The 18,815-nt window shown below is 36.1% G+C and overlaps 1 protein-coding gene across 4 annotated transcripts in view; it reads right to left on the reverse strand.

The window, feature by feature from the left end:
* The window catches only part of LOC109831883 (vacuolar protein sorting-associated protein 51 homolog), a 23,885-nt gene extending 5,640 nt beyond the window's left edge, over nucleotides 1-18,245 (reverse strand). Inside the window, exons 1-14 of one of the 4 annotated variants that reach the window (XM_020399353.1) lie at nucleotides 17,545-18,245; nucleotides 17,197-17,251; nucleotides 17,000-17,107; nucleotides 13,978-14,076; nucleotides 13,767-13,844; nucleotides 13,520-13,597; nucleotides 12,829-12,990; nucleotides 11,532-11,632; nucleotides 11,346-11,413; nucleotides 8,920-8,993; nucleotides 6,635-6,701; nucleotides 4,214-4,329; nucleotides 2,976-3,242; nucleotides 2,717-2,833 (exon numbers count right to left, since the gene is read on the reverse strand). In XM_020399353.1, coding sequence (XP_020254942.1) covers nucleotides 2,717-2,833; nucleotides 2,976-3,242; nucleotides 4,214-4,329; nucleotides 6,635-6,701; nucleotides 8,920-8,993; nucleotides 11,346-11,413; nucleotides 11,532-11,632; nucleotides 12,829-12,990; nucleotides 13,520-13,597; nucleotides 13,767-13,844; nucleotides 13,978-14,076; nucleotides 17,000-17,107; nucleotides 17,197-17,251; nucleotides 17,545-17,639 — 1,485 coding nt within the window. In that variant the 5' untranslated portion in view covers nucleotides 17,640-18,245. Of the gene's footprint in view, nucleotides 1-2,716; nucleotides 2,834-2,975; nucleotides 3,243-4,213; nucleotides 4,330-6,634; nucleotides 6,702-8,919; nucleotides 8,994-11,345; nucleotides 11,414-11,531; nucleotides 11,633-12,828; nucleotides 12,991-13,519; nucleotides 13,598-13,766; nucleotides 13,845-13,977; nucleotides 14,077-16,999; nucleotides 17,125-17,196; nucleotides 17,252-17,544 lie in introns of all 4 variants that reach the window. The other 3 variants (XM_020399352.1, XM_020399354.1, XM_020399355.1) reach the window with 3 other exon arrangements.

Genomic DNA, 18,815 nt, shown 5'->3' on the forward strand with positions numbered 1-18,815 from the left:
ATACTGACAACTGAAAAGTGAGACTACTATGAGGTGTCCCTGCATTATTCTGCCCATAAATTAAAAAACTAAAAGTTATAATGTTTTGCTTCCTTCACAATCCCGCAACACTTAGTCTTTGAAGTATCTATCACTAACAGCCAAGTCATACTATATCCTGTTCCCAGTTCTGAATATGAAATTTAAACTTAAGAAGAAAATAAATAAATGGGTAATTTGTTCCATACCCATGTTTTTGTCTCTGATTTTCCCTAAAGCCCCCTCCAAACTGTCATTTGGTTTGGTCCCAGTTGAGCGGGCTCAATCAACATTATTGTTTAAAAAAACCATTACATAACTCGTCATGTTGCGTTATGTAACTATACTACTACAATATAACATGTGTTATTTCCATACAACTTACATTATTTCAATATAACATGTATTAGTCAATATAAGTTCTAAAGACTTGAGAGTATATCCTTTCTTAGAACTTGAATTAGTTAAGTCGTTACTTCTGAATTGTTTGTTAAGTCTTCATGTCTTGTTGTGGTGACATCATTATTAGATTGTGAAATTATGACTATGACTGATAATATGAATGCAATTATGAACGAGCTGTAAATTTATGTTATGTATTTGAGTATTTGACCGTGATGCTCTTTAGTAAATCTATATAGCTTGTACTAAATTGACGAATTTTTATTAAAATATTTTTTTGTTATGATATTTTGTTCCTAATTCTTAAAATTATTAGGAGCATATTTTATATTTTTTAAATTTAACAGTAAGAAAATATTTTGTTCCCAATTGAGATGTTATATTTGAAAATTTTGATGATTCTAATTATTAAAGTCATTATTAATATTTGCAATATAAAATATTTAAATATTTAAATTTTGATGATTCTAATTATTAAAGTCACTATTAATATTTTGTATTTATAAAATATGTAAATATTTAATACAAAAATAAACAAAAAGAGAGGAGAACGAAATTGGTTCTTCCCCTTTTGTTTAAAAACTGGTTTCTTCACGGACCTGGCGATGGAAAAAGTGGCTCCCCCGAATGCTTGCGTCGAGTTTGGCTTCCGTCCGTTGACGGATCCGCCCACGTCTTGATTTCACAACTAAAAAACGATGTCTTCTCCTCAGATTTGAAACGTTGTGAAAGAACTTTTGCGTGGCAAAGTTTGGAATTCAAGAACGAGTTTTTGGAAGAACTCGCAAAAGAAAAATTGATTTTGAACGAAAGATCGGTTTAAATAAAAGCCAAAAGGGCTTATAAGGAGGAATGAAAAGGCTACTGGTGGTTTCGGATTTCTTTAGGCTGAGAAAATCCCCAAAACCAAGAAAGCCCTTGAACTGAACAAATTGATTTCAGTTTTTATAGAGGATTAAGGGGGTGAAACCCGCCCCTAAATTCTCTCCTAAGTGGGGGTGTAACCGCCAAAAATCGTGGAAACGGTTTTTAGGAACCGTTCAAACTCATGCTGATTTTGAAGTCAAACGGCCCCACGTTGGCGCTTCAGGACCCAACCTCACGTTCTTTGGAATTGAGATGCGGAAGGTTGGGTGTTGCTGAACATTGATGAAAAACGCGACCTCGCGTTTTGGGCTTGTGCGAATGGTCGACGCGGGGGTCGCTGGTTCGTTTGAAACACCACTTGAAACGGCAGGTTCAGCTTTCCACGTTTGGCTGTGCCTTTCGAAAACGCGGGGTCGCTGTGCTTTTGACGCGCGAGGGTCGCTATGCTTGGGACGACGCGAGGGTTCGCTTTTGGCTTGGACGACGGCGAGGGTCGCTTTGTGCTTTGACGGACCCACGAGAGTCGGCGTGGCTTGACGACGCGGCAGGGTCGTCGTTGGGCTTGACGAACCGGCGAGGGTCGCGTGGCTCGCGAACGCGAGGGTTCGCCGTGGCACTGGCGACGCGAGGGTCGCTGTGGCTTGACGACGCGAGGGTCGCCGTGGCTTGGCGACGCGAGGGTCGCCGTGGCTTGGCGACGCGAGGGTCGCTCACATTTCCAAAGTGGTGACGCGGGGATGACATCCGCGTCTCAGAATGAGCTATTTGACTTGTAGCTTCTTCTGTGGTGCATTGCAAGGACCGTTGTTCAGTAATCCTGGCTTTAACTGTTGTGGAGTGTGAAAGTCGTCAGATTGTAACTTTCACTGTAGATTGTGAAGACTGCTGAATAGAGTTTTCATCCGTCGTCGTGAAGGTCGTCAGATTGTAACCTTCAGCAATCTACGCGAAAGTCTTCAGATTACAGCCTTCTGGAAGTCGTCAGATTGTAACTTCCATCATCGGTGGTTGATGGGGGATAAGCTATCTATTGTGATTTTTAGACAGCCTACACTCTGTTATGTGTTATGTTTTTTTTTTGCGTTTTTTCTTTAACCCATAACAGGAGGTAGAGCATTACGTTATGCGTTATCGTTATTTTCAACATTGATCAACATATTTACTTTAAGAGAAAATAATCTGAACATGGATAATAATCCTACAATGAAAAACAAAGAAGCCTAAGAAAACCAGAAAACTGCACCCGACATGTGATTCAATTACCAGACATCTATAGTAAGGTGCACCTAACATGATATGATACAATCTGATAAAATAATGGATCTGAAATAATACCAGTTAGCTTAAGTATGAGTGACTTCTAATAAATACCCAATACTCGAATTTCCAAATACTTCAATAGAGCAAAATAACTTAGAACTTTGCTTACAAGATGCAAGAACTTTTCACCAGCCGATCGAAATAATCTGCAGATTTCCCCAGGTACAAATGCTGGACCATTCTCATAACCTCGGCTACCACCTCCAGAGAAAGAAGAAGCTATCTCCTGATGCATATATTACCAATAGTTCAATTTGTTGTATACTTTATCAACATGCTTGGCTAAATAAAGAACACAAGAAAATAGTTTGCCAAGAATTTCATTAGCACATGTAGACTAAAGATGGGTTCTAGTATCAGTATCTTGCCTCTGTAATTCTTGGAATTGCACTTTGTTCTATAAAAACTGAAACCTGAGCCAGCACAAGAATGAGTCCTGCGTCTACTTTGTCGACATGCATGGAATCCATCCCACTTACATCCTGGCTGCTGGAATTGCTTTTCCCGGAAAGCAAAAGAAATTGCTTATCCAGATTCTGAAAGAAGCTTTGGAACCCTTCTTGTGCCCAGTCAATCATTAAATCCCTCAGTTTGGCTAATAACTCCAGGTCGTCATTGAGGAGCTGCCGGAATTCCTATGAGGAAATAAGAGCTTGCGATAAGTACACTGAGAAAAAGGTAAAAATACCCATAAAATAATGTTGGGCTATAAAGCACAATACACCAAGAGAAAAAAAGATAACTGATAACATATTTTCCATTAGCTAATAAGAACCGAAAAGAGAATTCACTAGGGCAGTCTCAGATAGGAACTTCCTGTGTCCCCAAGACAGGATTGGTGGAGCTTCATGCAGGCAAAGAGTTGTATATTCTGTAGGGACCATGTACTTACTGTGCTTCCCCAAGACAGTTATTAGTAAAGAATTATAAACACTCTCATATAAGCGGACTTCCAAGTAAATGAAATCAGAAATGAGAAGAGTACAAATGACTCCTTGCTTTCTTTATTTCATTCTAAGTTACACGGATACAAGTATAGGTACGGTACATGGAAAATTTGTAAAAGGTAGGGTACAGTGACATGACTACACATACATGTACATATAATAACAATTTACAAGTCAATGTTATTTTTCAATCACGTGCTCTGAAATAAAATTCCTATGACATGTATATGTTTCTTTTGTAATATATATTGCTCTTTTTTAACTTGATATCAAAAAGACCTTTATAATCATAGTTTTGAAATTATGGGATGAAACAAACCCGGCTTATGTCCAACAAGTTTCAAGAATTGCGTGTGAAGTGTAGAATATACGTCCAAGAAGTATATGGCGAATGTTTTAAATTAAAATGTATCTTATATAATTGAGTATACATTTAAATAAGTGTATGCAAATATCCAAGGAGTGTCCATTCAAGTTTCGATGTTGGGAACAGGTACGACAAGGATGCAACATAGGTATGGCTCTAAATAGAAGAACCCATGCAACAGAGATTTTATTTGTAATGCAACTGAATATTAGAACATTGTCATAACTATCATGATGAAAGTGAGTATGCTCATTATTCAACTGATAAAATGCTAGAATAAGTGTATCCTTACCAGCAAAAGGTCCATGCTTCCCTGAATTACTGCCTTTTTGCTGCTCTCCAAGGCAAATTGCAATGGAGATGCTTGTAAACCTTCCTTTTTCCCAGACCGGATTTTGATGAGAGATTCTGTCACATAATAAAAATACACATACTTTTACAGTCAGACAGAAGACATAGTGCAGTCATACATGCAGATACTTTAATAATTGCATCAATTGCATTTATTCCTCCCAAAATTTTCCATACTAGCACTTATACTCTTAAAGTAAAGTTTACATCAGTTTTCCCTCTCAAAGTTTATCTCGTTAGCACTTATTACCTCCTACCAATTAAAAATGAGCACATGGTTATTTTTAAAACCACAATATCATTGTTTTTACAATTATTCTGTAGTTTCAAAAAATATAAATCATTTAATTCAAATTTTAATTTAAGATATAAATATAATTATCTACGATCTTTCTTAATCCAAAAGTGGTCCCACCCCTTCCCAGATCCCACGCATTGCTCGAGCTTCATGCACTGGGCTGCCTACTACATTTAAAAGATCTTATATTGAATTACAATTTTGGGTTTAAAGTTTTGAATTTATATTCAAAATTAATACACTTGATTTTCAGATTTATATTAGAATTAGAATAAGGAGAATGGAAAAGGTCTGAGTCAATATAGATATTTTAATACATTATAAGTCTTCAAAATAAAATAGCCTTAATTTATGTTTTGATGTATTAAAATAATTTTTGGTTATTATTATATTTTAAACAAGATTGTAGGAAGTAGTGAAGAGGCAATGTGCTACTTTGGATTTTTAGGGCTTAAGCAGGAAAAAACACCAAGTTAATTTTTAAACATTTAAATAGGGACAAATATTCAAAAAAAGAAAAAATAAGTTAAAATTACGAAAATTATAAAACAAGCAAAACTTGGAAGAAAAAAAATTCTACAAATTCATATGTGATGTTTATAGAGATTCTAAGCATGAAACAAATGTGCAACAATACTTAGATTTAATAAAACGCGATATTAACAAAATATTATACATAGTGTAATCTGATAAACTAATATGTAGTGGACTCTGTACATCAAATAGTCAACAAGTTAATGACTTGATGTAAATTATCAAAAAGAAAACTTTTAGTGGGCCCCTTTCGAGTTCGGTGGCTGCTTGTGGGCCACTTTTCATTTTAGGAGTGGGCTATTTTCAAGTGGAAAGCAGCTAAGGGCCGAAAATGCTTAAGCGCCACTTTTTTGTCATTTTTTACGACATTGATTTTATTACAGTGATAGATACATGTACGGGTAGAAGGATGTATTCATATCTATCACTAATACTAATAATTGTCATCAAATGTTTGAATAGCAAAGTCATGAAGTTAAAATTTTAGGGGGAATAATTGCAAGCATGAAAAACTTTGTGAGGTATATATAAAACTTACCCCTAATAATTTAGAAGATACAAGGGTGAGGATATTGTGTCGATAAAAAATGATAGAACAATTACATTGTTTTCCAAATATCCTACTTTCAAGTTTCAACACTTTCCCATCTTCAGATATTTTGAATACTGCGTCTTAAAGGATTGAGCCAGACTACATACTACAAGTGGCAATGGGAGTATTAGAAGAATAGTTATGATAGTCAACAGAATAACTAGGGAGATAAAGAAGCACATTTCACAAAGCAACAAGCGCAGTGAAGTTATGACAAAGTGACTAATGATGTACAACTATACAAGACAACGATCAACTGGAGAGAGTCCTTAGAACAGGAATCTACATGAAATCGTTATCTCTTGGCTTTATGGATGAACATATTTTGAAGATGAAGTTCTATGGTGCTTGTTATAATATTGGTTCATGATATTAAAGAAGGGACGATTCTGGAGTACAAAGGTAAGGACGCTTTAGAATCTTAAACAGAAAAAAAAAACAAATTTTAAGAAATGTAACTTTAGAAAAGCTGTGAGAAGAAATAAGGGTCAGCGAAGAAGAGAGATAACGTAGATAAGTAAGGGACAACCCAGAAAATCTGTATCATCACTTAGAAGATAGACAATTGTTGCTCAATTGTCTCTCCAAATCCTCGTTTTTGCCTTCTCTTTGCTGCCTCACGAAGTTGCTAAAAGGATCTATTGCTCAACATATTATTGAATAGTAGCGGAGAGGAGATGTTTCATTGCTGACTGAAGAGAAGGGAAATAACTGGCCTAATATGAACACAAACTAACACAATCAGACGTATCCCAACAGTATCCAAAACTTCTATTTATTTCATTGATACTCCAATATGTACCCAAGGAATATCTAGGTATATCTGAGCCATATTGTGTCTGATACATAATACATCAGGCATTATGTATCCAGGATCATTTGGGACTTTAAACATAACTCAGTAGGCTAGCAAGGCTCTTGAGAAATGGAAGGATTACCTGAGGCTTCAAGCAAAAGATGGGAGAATGCAGCAGAGATAAACCATTTGATAATGCCACTAGTAGCCTGAAACAAAGGTGAAAAGTTAGCATAGTAATATTGCAAATATCTCCTGAGAAACATCAACACATGCAGATTGCACCTAAAACACAGCTGAGAACCCATTTGAATAATTACAATTACTAAGAATGCAATGTGCTATGGTTCTGCATCAAAAAATAGGCACAAGACAAGAGTGATGCAAACTAACTAGCAGGTACAAGCATTGACAGATGCACGTATGATGACTCCCTTATTCAAAGTGAGTGGCTATGTTTAGTTCCTGAACTCCACCATACACCACCCAAAAAAAGTAGGGTTAATTACGAACACACCCCTCGTAGTATCACCCAATTGCGACCAGACCCCTTATAGTTCTTTTTTTTTTAAATAAACCCTCTGAGACGCAGTGTTGCCAATGCGCGAGGCGCAATGTGGGGCGCAAAGCATCTTTACGCGCACATGCGCAAGACGCAACGCGATGCGCACGCCCGAGTGATGCGAGACACACACCGCACACATAATTTTTCAATATATGTAATCAAGCGCGAAAGAACATGTTTTTAGAATTTACATGAAAAATATCATGATAAATAATATCTTACTACAAAATCACAATATAATGCCTTGATTTCTAATGCTAACACCCAACATAGTAGCAAAATTTATAAATTTTCAAATCAAATGTTAAATCAATGACTAATATCTAAGCAAAGGATTAGTAATGGTTCTCAATTGAAGACTATTAAAAAGGCCTAATAGATTTATTTTGCTTCTTGGGAGATGAAATATCAAGTATAAAGACTCGATTGAAATGTTAACAAACAATACTATATGAGGATATGTACTACATGCACCCTGCACAAAGTAAGGATGTACACGAGGCGCAAAAGGCGCTGCTGCATCAGATGTGGGGCGCTTCGCCACTGCCCCACATCGTAAGGCGCATGACGCGCAATGAGGCCCGCGCCTTTGAAAACACTGCTCTGAGTGAATTTTTTTTTACTCTTAAAATCATTAAAAAGGTTGAGGCGGCGGGTAGACACCCCATAGTTCTATTGGTGAGGATAAACCCTCAATTGCTTTTTTAAAAGAATAGTAAAAGTTCACTAAGGAGGTTTATTCGCACCTGGGCCAATACTACATGGGTCTATTCGCCACAAATATAACTACGGGGGTTTATTCACAATTGGGTGATACTAAAGGGGTCTATTTGCAATTAACCCAAAAAAGTATTTCGGGTACAACGAAGTATATACATAACTAGAGACACGTGCAACAGTAAAGTGGACAAATTGAACACCCAAACGCATGATAACAGGAAAAATGTAATACAGATGCTTGCAAAAATATTCCTGGCACCATGTACTCTCCTGTCAGCAACATGTATGTACATGTGCATTACTTTGGTCTCTAGTTAAACTATGAACAAATCGAGGTTTGGAGATTGAATGACAAATACAGATAATATAATAATTCCCCGGCAATCTTTGTACTGAATAAAATCTGAAAAGAAAAGAAACACACAACATTCACACAGCAATCGCTATTGGGAAAATCAATATGTTCCAAAAACATATTGTCAGCATATGCATAACAAGTTTGTCCATGTAATCGTGTTGGTGGAAGCACATTCCAAGATAGTCCACACTATCCAGTAACTTGGGACTGATCACAGTGTAAAATAATGGAAATTTCCGTCTGATATCTATAGCATTTGTGCAGGATAGGGATTGCGGGTAGACCAGTCCAACTTTTTGAATATGTTCAAAACTGGATGATGGTACTCATGTGATCCTCTCATCCTCCATAATTTATTGGTATTTGGATAATATTTTCATCTTATTGGAACTACTTTTTAGGTTTTCCTTGCTAATGTGAAAGAGGAATCCAGTTGTAACTTTGAATGCAAGATGAACTCATTGTCCCATCCATATTGATACTCAAGCATTTGCATTGAGGGTAGCACAACCAAGCGGACACCAAATCTTACTTTCTGATCTTTTAAAGTATGACAGATAGTTCATTAGTTAAGAGAAAACATAAACATGAATCGTTGACTGTCTCCACGTATAATGATTACTTTTCCATTGAAGTACTGAAGGTTCTTGTATAAGTATAAATAATAAGATAAAATCTTTATGAGTATCGTGCCTCGTAGGAACATTGACTTGAATAATGAATTGGAAGCACAAGAAAGTTCAGCTATTTTGGGAATCCTATAGCAAAATAGTGATAATATAACCTCCAATGAATAAACTGGGAGAGCAGCTTCAGGCAGAACTTCATCCATCACAGTTATATCATCCCAAATTGCTCCTGCATATTTATTAGTAAAAAAGATGTACTTAGACCAAATAGATAATCTCAATTAAGAAGATGGATGCCACGCAAATAACAAAAATCCAACGAAAAGGCGCCTTAAAAAATTTAATTGCAGCATCATTAACTTGATTGATGCAGTCAAAAGCACTTCCTAGGGAAACAGTAAAGTGTGCATTCATATTCTAGCTAATATTCAATTTCTAGACGACCGTACCTCAAAATCTCCATATTATAAGATTTTAGTGCAAAATTACTATATTTTTCACTTTGTTCTGAGGTATCATGTTAAGAAGATAAGTGCATTAAGTAGGATACACCAACCTTCAGTTTTGTGAGAAAAGGCTGGAAAAGGTAACGACTAACATGGAAAAGCTATCAATTATATGGATGCAGTTAAGCTCTCGCAATCAAGGAGCAACGTCCAAATTCGGTAGGCATATGAATAAATTGTCAATAATGGTTACATTGAGAAGTCCTGCATGAAGTTAAGCTCATGCAACCAACAAGCAATCTCCGAGTTCTCATAACCTAGTATATGAACAATCACAATAAACAATGGATGTTCCATCCTGCTTTGACTCTGAAAGCTAAACCCTTATATCTTATCATCATGGTGAACAGTTGATCCTAAGAAATGAAAATATTTACTCGCAGATATTTATGACTATTCACATGAAATATGTCTTTGTTTCTTGTTAATATTTTACGGAAGCCATAACTTTTACATTGCTTTTTTTGTCCAACTAAGAATTTAGATTCTCAAGTTTTTTTTTTTTTTTTACTTTCTTAATTTTATACATTTCTCCTTTAGAAGCTATCCATTTTCTAGCCTCGCGAAATAACACAACATTACCAGAAGAAAAAAACCATATACCGTGCTACTTTATTCATACTCCTAGGAAGTTCATCATAATTAACGCATGGCTTAACAACAATCCTTAACGTAAGCATATGATGATAGGAAATGGAGATGGTTCGTCAATTATTCTTAAGCTAGTTAGTATTTGATAATAAAGAAACAAACACACAGGCAGTGAATATATATCTCGCAAATAATTGTTTCTTCTATAAAAGCTACCCCATTAACCTCATGGCTAGTTGCCACTTGTTTTTCCTGGAACCTAACAAATAACCTTGACAACCCTACCATTGGCATTTCCTAGATAAACAATAATTGTATGTGAATCTCTTCTTCAGAATCCTTCTACTAATAACTAATGGCTTCTACAATGTACTTCAACAGAATAAATTCGAGTTGATTTGCTGGAAACTGGCTTCAAATTCTTAATGTTTTTTCAGTTACTTTCCCCAATACTCGCTACAAACCACATAGTTAGACACCAGAACAATTCGTACAATTTTGTACTTCTAAAATCCTCTAATACCAGTAAGCTCTCAAGATAGTTTTGTCTTTACGGTAAACTACAATTTACTTCAGAACCCTTCTACTAATAACTAATGGCTTCTACAATGTACTTCACCAGAATAAATTCAAATTGATTTGCTCGAAACTGGCTTCAAATTCTTAATGTTTTTTCAGTTACGTCCCCAATACTCGCTACAAACCATATAGTTAGACACCAACTTTGTAGTCCTAAAATCTTCAAATACCAGTAAGCTCTCAAAATAGCTTTGTATTTATGGTAAACTACAACATGTTTAATGGTATAAACTTACAAGCATATCTTATACCTATAAGAATAAAAGATGAAATAACATTCAGATGGTCACTTGGAATGTGATCAAGAGAATAGCGACGACATTTTACTTGTGTATGTTGTATTGGGGAAGCCATCAGCGGTCTATCACCATCTTTTTACTCAATGATATTGGTACTGCTCACTTGGAACAGACAAACTATGAGAACGAAAATATAGAGATGTGGGAGGCTTAGATGTCGTCGAAAATATAGGGAACCTGATAATTGTCTATGTAAACTATAAGGCATCGAAGGATGTTGAGAACAGATTGTCATGAACTGAGAATTATATTTTCTCAACAAAGAAGGAATAACACATGAGACTTGATTAGCAATAATAAGAAATTGTAATGTTTTACGTTTGTAAGACCAAGGGCATAACCTTTAATCAGTAAAAGAGAGTACATGCATAAGATGAATATTACCTACATTAATGTAATAGTAGGGTAATCATGCTCACCAGTTGAATAAAAGGCAACCAATAATGAGTGGCAAGTAAAAGTGTACATATAAGAGTGAGCAGAAACTGAGAATGAAGAAAGTAAGTATTTCATGCATTTCCAGATATGACTCAGCAGTAAAGTGATTAAACTTAAAATACTAATATTGAAATGATGTAACATCACAGGAAGGATAAAATTCCTTACTCAGCATCCTTAGTAAATCTCCTGATGATAATCTTTTTGTGATCTGCTGTTGTACACTCTCATAGCGTCTGAGACAATGATCAATTACTATACATGAGTAATTGGTGGCAGCATAACATGATCAAGGTTCTTAATCGACCAACGACAAATAACAACTCTTTTTTAAAAATCTATATAAAAGCATACTTGGTAAAGAGGTCTATTGCAAGTTTGATGAGGCGCCCTTCAGAATCAGGGAATATGATGAGATAGGCACGTACTGTTTTAGAAAATACGCCAATGGAAACCTAATTTCAGAAAACAATAAAGGACAAAACAGTAAGGTAAATTGTTTACAGTTAAACTTACGTACAAATACAGATATGCTTAGTAAAGCCTGCAGGACATTCCCAAAAAATTCAAAGATGAAAACATGATTATGAAGATAATGATATGCTTAATGCACTGGAGGAGCCAGACATGCCATGTGAAGTCATGGAATCCACAGAATTAGATTCTATTTAAGTATGCAACACTCTGGAAGTGACGCCACATCGTTATCTGTGCTTTTCATTTCATTATTTTTCCTTGGTAGAAAAACTATGTGTATTTTCTTTGCCTCGGAAAGCTTACTGGTTATATCGGATATGTTATACTAATGGTATATGTTTTTCTCTTGAAGACCCTGTTACATTTTAAAGGGCGTGAATAGGTCTAGCATCAAGATTTTCCACAAAAAAGTATTCTGGCATCTAGCTCATGGTCAAGGGCATACGCCAACTGCAATGGAACATTCCACACTGGAAACAGGTTATTTAACTCCGTCACCACCCTTGATGTTCTGCACCTAACATAGAATTTTCATAAAACCAGCTGTTTTCACTTTTTATTAGTTTTAACCTCCCGCTTAATATAGGATCGCTATATCCCTCGCAATCTTTTCATAAAATTAATTTAGAGTGTTTTGGCGCAAAACACGCAGCTAAATCCGATGTTAAAACTTAAAACCTAAGCTAACACTCCCTGTTCTCTTTTCTTTGTCCATTAAAGCCTGTTGTTTGAGAAATTATTCTTGAGTGAATCTTTTGCAATAACTTGCTGTAGTACTCTTTTCAGAAGTTAACACTCAAGTTTTAAGTGTGTTCTAATGAGTGCGAGATCAATCTCGTCCAAGCAAGTTCTCTGTGTAGACAAATGACCAGACAGGCAGAGAGATAAGGTTGAACAGGATCCATTTATGTGTTTACTATTACTTACCGACTTTCCCTCACTCTGCTCCCTCTTTATTATTTCTTGCATGTTACTCTCACATGATCACATCAACTATTGTTGTATCATATTATGAACTCATAATTTGCATTCTTTCCTCAACCACACATCAGCCTCGGGTTCCACATTTTCTTAGAGTTAAGTACTGGCAAGCATAGGTATTCCATATATGAACTAAATTCAAACCAACAGACGAGACAGGAAGACTTATTGGGCAAAGAAAAAGAAATGTTACGGAATCCACATTTGCACGAGGTGATTTCACAGGTGCTGGACCAGGAGACTTCTCCACTGCAGATGGTTCGTTATTCTCGGAATCCACCACTTTAGGTTCGTTCTTGAATTTCACAAGATAGTCTTCCAGCTTTTCAAGTAGCTTTGCTTTCAAGTTGTCCACCTGAAAAAATAAAAGGGAAAATAGCTAAGCTTAACTTCTCCAATGTCGTGCTTGGCAAGTAGGGAAATGTTTTTGGATGTGTAATGTATAAATTTATGTAGGATCAAATCCGACATGGAACGAACAAATGAGCATAACTTAGCCAGGAGAAGAAAACAAACTATATATCATGGTATAATCAAACAAATTACAAGATTTGAAACAAGATGCGCATATATGCTCCGAACTGCTATTATTCAGTATCCTCATGATGAAGAAAGAACTTGCGTTCGTGTAAGTAACACTAAACATCTACGCTAGAAATAATGCAAAAGATGTCCCCTGTATGTTTCACCTAAAAGAATGTCATTTGTAAGTTATGGACACACTTTATCTGTTAAATCTTGTAGCTTCTACACAAAGGATTAGCCTTTAAGGGAGAGTAAAACAAGGATATGCGTCTAAAGTTAGCTAAATAATGAAATGCTTCTCTGAGGAACAAATCAAATAATCTTAACGAAGTAGGAAACTAAAAGGGTAAAATACCAACAGGGAAGTTCAGCTGTTTAAGAAGCACAACCGCTTCTGCTCTCGCTTCAATAGGTTCAGAATCCGAATAAAGCTTTGCCTGAACAAATGCATATAAATATAGAAGGATTTAGAAGCATCCATAAATAATATAACTTTATTGGGAGCACCAGGATGAAATAGAAGAATCTAGGCTAGCAGAGTAGTGAAAATTTCCTGGTGTCATGCTCTATTAGTCATTACTAGAATAATAATGTCAGAGGGGCTACCTGAAGGTTCTGGATGACTAGGTCCATGGCCTCCTCAGATGCTTTCTTGCAATCTTGAAAGGATGAGTCACCATATGCCTACACAAATAGGAAACAGAAGAATAGTGCCCTTAGAAGATTACCATATTGCCTACTAGAAATATTGAGAGAATGTTAATAGAGAACAAGCTGGAAGATAGACATTAGAAACAAAGAAAAAATGATTAAACACCTCAAAAATAGGCTTGGCTCCTGTAAAAAATCGCACTGCATCTGCATATGCTTCTGCCTTGATGCACTTTCCAAGTCGGACTGGAAGATCATAAATGAACTGCACTTCCCACAAAAGATATTACATTACATGAGCTGCTTACTTCATAATATTCCATAAACAAGGAGAAGCACTCCCATACTCTTTAAGAAGACATACTAGCTACTAAACTATGCCTAGTGATGGGTGTAGCTCAGATCACGACATAGCTCAACAAATGAAAAGTTAACTTTTAGTGATATCAGGCTTTTCTTCCCCTTCTTGTCCGTGTATGACAGGACTTACTAAAGCATGTATTCTTAGATTCTAATCCGTTATTTCTTTTAAAGAGATAATTTGCTAAGCCATCAGAAAATATTACGTTTATGAAACAATGGTTCATGACATTGATGTTTTTGCAAATATCAGAATTTTTGCCTGGGAGAAATGGACAACACATCATACAATGAATATCAACGGTCAAAATGATAAAACCTTATTCCTCTGGAAAGAGTCTAATTTCAAAGCCTATTGACCAGATTCCATAACACAGTATGAGAAGCCCCTTAAGAAACAGCCATAAGGCCCATAACAAAAGCTCCCTTCACACACAAAAGGTACCATGACAACATGTGATAATAATTTACATACAATGATCAAAGGGAAATCATAGACGTTCAAGATGAAGTAATCAATCACCTTGTTTAAAGCATACAAAAGATAAACCATGCAGATAAAAGCAAAAAAACTTCTTTGTCTAGAGTCTTAGACGACAGTTTTCTCCTGTAATTACGTTTTAATGGAACATGATGTTTACTTGGCAACCAGCCAGTTTCTATCGACTACAGAGTAATCTTCTACAAGCTAGGGTCAACTTGAAGCTTTTAACAATTACAGTTTAACATACAAATGTCATACGAACTAACTCTTTCTTAAATGGGGTGCCAGCCGACATTGCAGTTCCACCTTGAATCTAGGAAAATTGATATGATCAGAAGATTCAACAGCAAACAAATACGTATGGATAAAGCTGTATAGGCGTTCATTTCACACCTCTCTACTTTCCAACTTCTAGTTTTCATTCTCAACTCTTTCCTACACTAGGTTCCAAGTACACATAGATCTGCTACATGAACTCTCTCTCTCTCCCAACTCCTAAGTGTTGGGTCTGGGTCCATACCTATGTATGGACTCAACCATCCATCTTCCTGACATGGTTAAGAGAACTGCCAATTGTGGTCAAATTGATTTGAACCACGTGAGATTAGACTGAGACTTTAGTCATCTCAGGATTGAAGTGGTAGATGGAAGGAAAAAAAAGAGTGGATCATTCAAAATTTTCATTCTCAATTAAGTGTGGAACCTTGGGAGAAAAAGAAAGGAGAAAAAGAGGTGAGGCAAGTAGAGTTTGCAGGAACCCATTTTGGCTTGATTTCAACAATTTTACACCACCTCAGCAATCTCTACAAGATCAGATCCTTCAAGTACAAATTTCAACATGTATTATGTAGGCTTGAAGCTTAGTGAGATAAACCTCATGTTTTTTTCCTAAAGTATTTGAGACTCAAGCTTCCACGAAGTTTTGAGTAGTTATAACTTAATGTTGCTTTCTTCTTGATCAGACAGTCGAAAGATCCCTCATTTTAACTTGAGGACTTTCGTCCATTATGGTTGATTAGAAGTTATTTATTGTGCATTTCATCACTCTACTCTCAAATTGATTTTGTGGTTGGGTTTTTTTGCTCCCAAGGCTAAAATTGCGGGCCCTAACGAAATAAAATGGAGTTCTAAACCACCAGGCATCTGTGTTGCTTGTTGGAACAAAAAACCACTTGCCTTCGAGTCCATTTGTATAAGACGTTCCTACAGACATCATTGCTTACAGGGACTAGTAACAGCTCCAACAAGTTAAAGAAGCAGGGTACAATTCCTTTGATTGAACAACCCCACCAAAACCACATAAAATTTAGAATTGTAGTAGAGTTAAAAAAAACTAACAAAAATAATGTGCAGGCTCCTTGAAGACTTTGCCCAAACCATCAGATTATTTGTTGTGGTCTTGACTAGTGTTTTCAAAGGCGTGCGCATCGCTACACCTCATGCACCCCGCGATGCATGGCAATGGTGAAGCGCCCTGCGTCTGATGCAGCCGCACCTTTTGCGCCTTGCAAGTGACCAGTGCTTCACGTAGGACACATGTTAGAGATAGCCACATATAGTTTTGTTCTTTAACATTTCAATCGGGCCTTAATACTCGAGGACTCAACCCCAAAAAGCAAAAAACCTTTAGGCCTTTCTAGTAGCTCGATTGAGGACCGTAAGTTCGCTTCACTATTAGTCTCGATTTGACTTTCGATTTGAAAATTTATGAACTTCGCTCTATGTTGGATGTGTTAGCATAAAAAATTAAGACCTTATTTTGTGATTTCATAGTAGATGTTGTTTATTGTAACATATTTTTATGTGAAAATATATAAACTTGCTCTTTCGTGCTTTGATAAACATCTTGAAAGTTATGTGTGTGATGTGCGTCTCGCTTCACTCAGGCACGTGCATTGCATATTGCGTCTTGTGCATGTACATGTAAAGAGACTTTGAGCTCCACATTGTGCCTTGTGCATTGATAACACTGGTCTTGACAAGTTAGAACAGGTAGACAATAAAATTGCACATTTCAGGGGTAGTAGGCGCTTGTGCCCAAATCGTTCACATCGGAAGAAAAAAAGATGCAGCTTTCTTCTGGGGTGTAAGTTTTTCTTAATCACTAAACAATTTGATGTCTGTCAGTTTAAAAGGTAAAAGTTTAAAATTATGCAATCATATAACTCAAAATCTAGACAGGTTTGGAAGTTATTTGTCAAAAATTCAACCAGAAGATCACAAAAAGTGTGGCATGACTAGCATCATTAGGTCTTATCCCTCTATCACATTCAAAATATTTGTGGTTAGTGGTTGTCTTTAAAACTATAATATTAACAAAAACACTTCAGATTTTTGAGTTTACTTGAACTTTGCGCAGAAGATTTTGAGTACGGTGCAATTTTTCTATGTGTTCTCTTTTCTTGAACAAAGATGTGTTCACTCCATCACTTCGGGATTGCACAGACATAATCTGCAACATGTAAAAAACTGAGAATTTTCTTAGGTATACAGGAAGCAATGAATATGACATAAATTCATAGATCAGGATCAAGGAATTACCTTTTCAATAAGTTGCTCCATGTTAGCCTCCATTCCAACAATATTATTCTTCATCCTATAACAAATGCAGTTAGATAGTGTCTTCCATACAAGGTTACTGATAATTCTAGAATAATAGGAGAGTCAATCATGTTCCTATTTCAAGCCGAAACCGTAGCAAGGAAAGTGCAAAACATCTATTCAAAGTTTGAGAAAAATTCATGGGTCGAATTAACAAGAATATTTCATATGTTTAAAAAGGATTCCGTAGATAATTGTTTCCCCTACACATCTCAACAAATAATAACATAAGCAGAAGGGGTTTGGGGAAGAGGGAGGTAATGCTGCAAGGGAAGAGGTCAAGGTTACCTTTTTATAGTATCTGTTGCACTGATAAACTTATTGTAGTTTTCATAAACTAACATCTGCAAATCTGTATCAAGATTTTTGATCTCAGCAGCCATCTCAACATGTTTGCGAAGCAATCCCTCCAAATTTGACTTTTGAACCTAGAAAAATAGAGAAGCAAAATCATAGTTTTTCCTCATGCCAGTTGGACATTAACACCATTAAACATGCGCAGTTCCAACTTATTACATGATGGGATCTACCCCATATCGGAAAGCAGCATCCATATCATCAACAGATTTGCTCACATCATTCAATATGCTTAACATACAGACAGGTGTACGATCATTTAGATAGTTTCTAAGCAATGGCTTAAGTATTCTAGTCAATTAATCTGCAAGCCATCACGCAAGAGTTTTGCATCTAGCCCAACTACTGCTTTCATATTTGCAGTGAAATCAATCAATTCACGGTAGGTTGCACAAATTAAACGAATACTATGCATATCCTTCAATTCCAATTATGTGAACCTTTGCTGTAAAGATCCACATACATAATATGTATAGCACAAGTACACAATAAACACAAAAAGCATGAGGTTTCAGGCAATAAGATGGATCAAGTACCATCCACTAAATAATCGCAAATGAAGTATATCAAAGCTATATATTACACATGACAGAAACTGTTTAATCATAATGATACAAACTCATTTAATCTTGACATTGAAGAACATAATCCCATCACCATTAAAGTAAAGACATGTATGCATTAGAGACAACAACCTTTTTATTCACTGTATTGAGCCAAAATGTATAGAATTTTGCATTAATATTAAATTTTCACGCCAATATCCGTACAACATAATAAAGAAAATATAAATGAACCCTCAGAGAAATCAAAAGACCTTAGTCTCATTTTAAGTTGAATATGTGTATCCTACTTGTCAAGTGCCAATGTAATATATAATCACATACATGCTCTTACAAATTAATCTATTAATTGAAGCTTGAATTTAAACCAAGGAACCATGCTAACGGTACTATAATCTCTTGCAGCTATGTACTCAAGAGGGTGACATTGATGGACCTCTTGCCAACAGCAAGCCCAAGACAAAAATAAGGAAGCACATTCTGCGTGTTAGTCTCTTGCGTACCTCTCAAGGGCGGTTACAACAAGCATTTCTGAAAGTTAATAGACATGCAAGAGGACACACCACATGTCACAGTGAGGATTCAGGAATAAGGAGAAAATTAGGATATGAAATCTCACACATGCCGAAGTTCATGAGA

The sequence above is a fragment of the Asparagus officinalis genome, chromosome 2, assembly GCF_001876935.1.
Source record: "Asparagus officinalis chromosome 2, Aspof.V1, whole genome shotgun sequence".
NCBI lineage: Eukaryota > Viridiplantae > Streptophyta > Magnoliopsida > Asparagales > Asparagaceae > Asparagus > Asparagus officinalis.